The sequence below is a fragment of the Nicotiana sylvestris genome, chromosome 9, assembly GCF_000393655.2.
Source record: "Nicotiana sylvestris chromosome 9, ASM39365v2, whole genome shotgun sequence".
Taxonomy (NCBI): Eukaryota; Viridiplantae; Streptophyta; class Magnoliopsida; order Solanales; family Solanaceae; genus Nicotiana; species Nicotiana sylvestris.
The window spans coordinates 26,722,916-26,728,223 of record NC_091065.1 but is presented as its reverse complement, the minus strand read 5'-3'; the positions used below and the strand labels follow the sequence as shown (position 1 = coordinate 26,728,223).

At 38.5% G+C, this 5,308-nt stretch overlaps 1 protein-coding gene across 1 annotated transcript; it reads right to left on the bottom strand.

Moving 5' to 3' along the window:
- Nucleotides 1-354: 354 nt before the first annotated feature.
- On the bottom strand, nucleotides 355-1,265 carry LOC138877366 (uncharacterized). Its single transcript, XM_070156971.1, has 2 exons — nucleotides 729-1,265; nucleotides 355-579 (listed from the first exon to the last, which is right to left on the bottom strand). Exons 1-2 carry the CDS (start codon nucleotides 1,263-1,265, stop codon nucleotides 355-357), a joined length of 762 nt encoding a protein of 253 aa, XP_070013072.1.
- Between the last annotated feature and the right edge of the window lie 4,043 nt (nucleotides 1,266-5,308).

Here is a 5,308-nt window from a genome sequence, read left to right as displayed (position 1 = left end):
TTTTCTTGTATTAGAATTTTGAGGGTCCTCCTTAAAATTCTGCCCCAGCTTGGTAAATAATCCTTCGGTCGTTTGCGAGTGACGAAACATGTTGAACCTTCTTCGGAATTTTGAGAATCCTTCTCAAAATTCTGCCCTAGTTTCTTAACCAATTTCTGACTTTCTCGCATGTGATGGCGTTGATTGGACTTGCTCCGAACCTCCTCAAAATTCTGCCTCAGTTTCTGGTTCAAGGGGGAAATGAAAATTTTATTATGATATGTCCGAACCCACAGGGCTGCCTACGTATCCCCTCTTAAAAGGGAATCAGGTCGAGCATCGTTCAATTACATCAGATGAAGAAATGTAAACAGTCTAAACATAGTATCTCTTTTCTGCGTTTGAATTGATTGGTTTTGGCCAGACTTCTCCGTCCATTGTTGTAAGTATATAAGCTCCTCCTGTTAGCACCTGAATCATGTAGGGACCTTGCCAGTTGGGAGAGAATTTCCCTTTGGCTTCATCTTGACGAGGGAAGATTTCTTCAGCACCAGTTGTCCGTGTGCGAACTATCTTGGTTTGACCCTTTTGTTGAAAGCTCTAGACATTTTGTTCTGATAAAGCTGACCGTGACATACTGCGTTCATTCTCTTTCCATCTATAAGGGCCAATTGCTCATAGCAGCTCCTTATCCATTCTGCATCGCTGAGTTCGGCTTCCTGTATGAGTCTTAAGAAAGGAATCTCTACCTCGGCTGGGATGACAGCTTCGGTGCCATAAACCAGTAAAAAGGGAGTCTCTCTAGTTGACGTGCGAACTGTAGTGCGGTACCCCGATAGGGCAAGGGGTAACTTCTCATGCCATTGTTTGTGGTTTTCTACTATCTTCATTAGTATCTTCTTAATGTTCTTATTGGCGACTTCTACGGCTCCACTCATCTGAGGTCTATATGTTGTGGAGTTCTTGTGCTTGATTTTGAAAGTTTCACACATGGCTTTCATCGGATCATTGTTGAGATTGGCAACATTATTAGTGTTAATGGACTCAGGAACACCGAATCGGCAAACAATATGATCCTTGACAAAGTCTATGATGACTTTCTTGGTTACAACTTTGTAGAATGCGGCCTCTACCCATTTTGTAAAGTAGTCAATGGCCACTAGAATAATCATGTGCCTGTTTGAAGCAGTAGGCTCGATCGGACCGATGACATCTATTCCCCAGGCGGCGAATAGCCAATGTGAGCTTGTTGCATTGATCTCAGCTAACGCTTCTTCCTCTTCCATTCCCCATATTGTATTAGCCCGGTGAAAAGTTTGACCCAGATGTGGCACTGGTTGCTCGAGAGGGTAATAAGGTCCACGTCACGGAGGCGACCAATCATCATACTTTTGCCATGTATATTGGTATTCGAGCCCCAAGGTAGTACCATGACGTTTCAGCTGTATTGGTCTGGTAATGCCTTGGAGATTCTTCCCAAGACCTTTGTCGGGTTCATACCCAAACCATGCCAGTATGCTTTCTATTTTGTTACTCACATTGATGTTTTATACGTCAATAACACACAAGAGGGGGGTGATTTGTGTGGTGTCCAATTTTTCGCTTAAACTGATAATGAAAGGACCTTGTTCTTCTATGTGTTCCAACTACTACTGTTGCAGAATAATAAGTACAGAAATTAAAGAACACAAAGATTTTACGTGTAAAACACCTGGCTCAAAAGGTGAAAAAACCACGACCTACTACTTAGTAGGATTTTCCCCAACACTTCACTAAATCAATGAGCCAAAACAATATTTACAAAACTCTTTATAAACCTAAGGATTACCTCTAATCCCGTTGTAGCAACCAGCCTCTAATTGTTGCGACAACTTCAAGTTAACTCTGACTTAAATACTCTGAGTACCTATTATAATTGCCTCAAGATAAAGGTGAAAGGTATAATATAAAAACACCGACTACAATTGAACTAGAAATAAAGAAAGACACATAAAAATCTTTATGGAGCTGGTTCTTCAATATGGTTCTTGTAGCTTCAGGTTTGCACACTTGAATCACACACGAACTGCTTGCAAAAATCCTTGCTATTTTGCTCTGAATTCACGTTTAACTTCTACATTTTTGTGCAACACATGTAATGTGAGAACATCCTGCAATTTATAGAGTTAGTAGTTGAAGAAATAACTAGAGTTCTGATGCAACTCTTCCTTGGTGGAAGAGTTCTAGTTGATCTCAACTTCTAACTCCTTCCCTATTTTGGATAATGTTCCCTTTGAGTAAGGAGTCATTCTCCTTATCAATTATGCAACATTTCTGATTAGGAGCTATTAAATACACCAAGTTAAGATTATCTCATTCACGTGCAACCCTCATGCTCGAATCTGCCCGTTTTTGTGCACCTGAGGGATGGACCTGGTTCATGCCTGAGTTTTTTTGTCAATCTTCAAAACATAACCTTTGCTTGGGCCAACAAATTCCCCTTTTTTGATGATGATAAACTCTGTGGTTTTCATACACTTAGGCCCTGCTAGAACTCAGCTCAACATCAATGCAAAGTTAGAAATATTTCACTTATCATCAAGGACCAGGTACATTAGGTTATAAACATCATTTCAAAGTGTAAACTCAACCTTTTTCCCCCTTTTGGAATCATCGAAAAATTGCATAAATGTGAGATAACCAGATTTTAAAGCTTACTCATGGCCACTGGGGCTACTTCAAATGCAATTATGGATTAATCATCATAGATCAAGCTAAGAATTTTAACCATCAAAGAAATATAAAAAAATAGTTAGAGCAAAAGATAGTGAATTTCATTGATGATTGATAAGATTCTACCACAGAGCATAAGAAGAAATAAAAATACTAGAAACATGAGCAAAAGAAACAAAAAGTCCCGAATTGGGTCACTGGTTAATCTAGACTAGGCTACGAGGCTTAATGCTGGGAAGAACTAGGTGCTTGGTTTTTGACTTGGAGGAGTTTCAGCATATCTTGAAGAATTCCATCATTCTTCCCTTTTTTTCTTGCCAACTCAGTTCTGAGAGCATCTCTCTCAGTCTCTGCCTCAACCAACCTCTTCTTCAGCCTTACATTGAAATGTGCAAGCACAGTTGTAAGAATTAAGCCATAGGGAATGGTATGAGTTTTGGTGTCGTTGATAACTCTATCAAGAAGATAGATTATAGCTTTCAGTCTCTTTCTTCTACTAGTCTGCGATGATTTCCTCTACAGATGAGTCAGGTTCATCTCCCTAAACAACCATTGCAACTGCATCTTTGGTTAAACTAACAGGAGTGGGTGAAGAATCAGCCACTTGTCCCCTTTCCCCTCACAGTACTCCTAGCACCCTTGCTCTCCTTTTTTTTCTTTTTCATTTTTACCACCAACTTCTCCAGATTTTGTAGTCTCAACACCTGCTATAGATCCTACAAATCTATTTTCCAAATTTGTATTAACTTTAGAAATTGTATCAGGAGAAACTTTAGAATCAGAAGATACTTTTTCAGTTTTAGAAGAACCACTTTCTTCCCCCTGAGTAGCAGAATTAAAAGAATCTAGGTAGTTTAATATGGCTAGGAGTCTTAAACGTAACTGGTTTACTTGTAACGGATAAGTTCACAAGAACTTTGGTATATGGTGGGACTCTGCTTATGATCCAAATATAGCTATTTCAAATTATGCAGAATGTGGAAAACATATTGTGTTATCTTGATGAACCAGGTTCTTCACTGATAATTTTCTTGTGTAAGTCTAAACTTGCCAAAATAGAGAAAATATCATTAGAGATTAATGAGTCATTTTAACACATGGCACAAGAGTATTCTATGGAAAGTATGAGATTGATCAACATTTAATCTAATTATACACAATTTACAGACTTTCTAACCAAATATTTTTTTTCGTTTAACCTTGAACTGGTCCTTTTAGGTGATCTTAATCATCCTTAATTCCAACATGTTCCTCTCAAAGTGATCTCTACTTAAGGCTTTTGTGAAGATGTCAGCAACTTACTTGTCAGTAGCACAAAACTCCATAGTGATCAAGCCTTTCTCATAGTTGTCCCTTAAAAATGGTGCCCAACATCTATGTGCTTAGTTCTCTTATGATGGACCGAGTTCTTTATCATACTAATAGCACTAGTGTTATCACAAAAAATAGGGATACAACCAACATCAATTTCAAATTTCAATAATTGATGTTTGATCTATAGTAGTTGAGCACAAGAAGAGGCAACAACAACATACTCAGCTTTAGCAGTGGATAAGGCCACTAAATTCTGCTTTTTAGTGGCCCATGATACGAGACATGACCCAAGGAAGTGTTCCATACCTGAGGTGCTCTTCCTATCCACCACGAAACTTTTATAGTCAGCATCAACATATCCCACTAGGTTAAAATTACTACCTTTTGGATACCAAAGGCAAGGGTCAGTGGTGCCTTTCAAGTATCTCAATATTCTCTTGACAGTAGTCAAGTGGGACTTCTTTGGATTTGCCTGAACTCGAGCACTAAGACCTATACTGAATACAATGTCAGGTCTAGCAGTAAGATACCAAAGAGAACCAATCATTCCCCTATACAACTTCTGATCAACAGATGAACCAGGTTCATCTATATCTAATTTCGTGGATGTTACAATAAGAGTGTCAATTTTTTTGGTTGTTGCTTCCTGAATTTGTTATTGAGGAATAGGATCATGAACAAGTTCCCTCGAGGTTTGAGGATCAGTTCCTCTCTAGTCAGTTCCCCCTGTCACATTGCCCCGGGTGGAAGGACCTGTTCTATCACATGTTCCTACTTGTGATGCATCTTCAGGCTGGACTATGCTTTCACCATTTGAATTTCTTATCAGCCCAATCTCTTCATTATCGTGTTCCTGCCTCTCAGAAAGAATGTTAGTTTTTAAAAAAATAACATATACACCTTTTTCTACACACATAGTTCTTTTATTATATATCTTATATGTTTTACTATGTGAAGAATATTCCAAGAATACTCCCTCATCACTTTTGGGATCAAACCTTCTTACAGAATATTTTTCATCATTGCAAACAAAGTACTTGCATCTAAATGCCCTAAGATGGGATATATTTAGCTTTCTCCCTTTAAGTGACTCATAGGGAATCTTCTTAACAAGAGGTTTAGTCATGCAACTATTAATGATGTAACATGCAGTGTTTACAGCTTCTGCCCAGAAGCTCTGGGGTAGTCTACTAGAAAGAAGCATAGTCCTAGCCATATCTTCAAGTATCCTATTATTTTTTTCAACTACTCCATTTTGTTATGGATTCCTAAGGGCGGAAACATTATGATCTATGCCATGCTC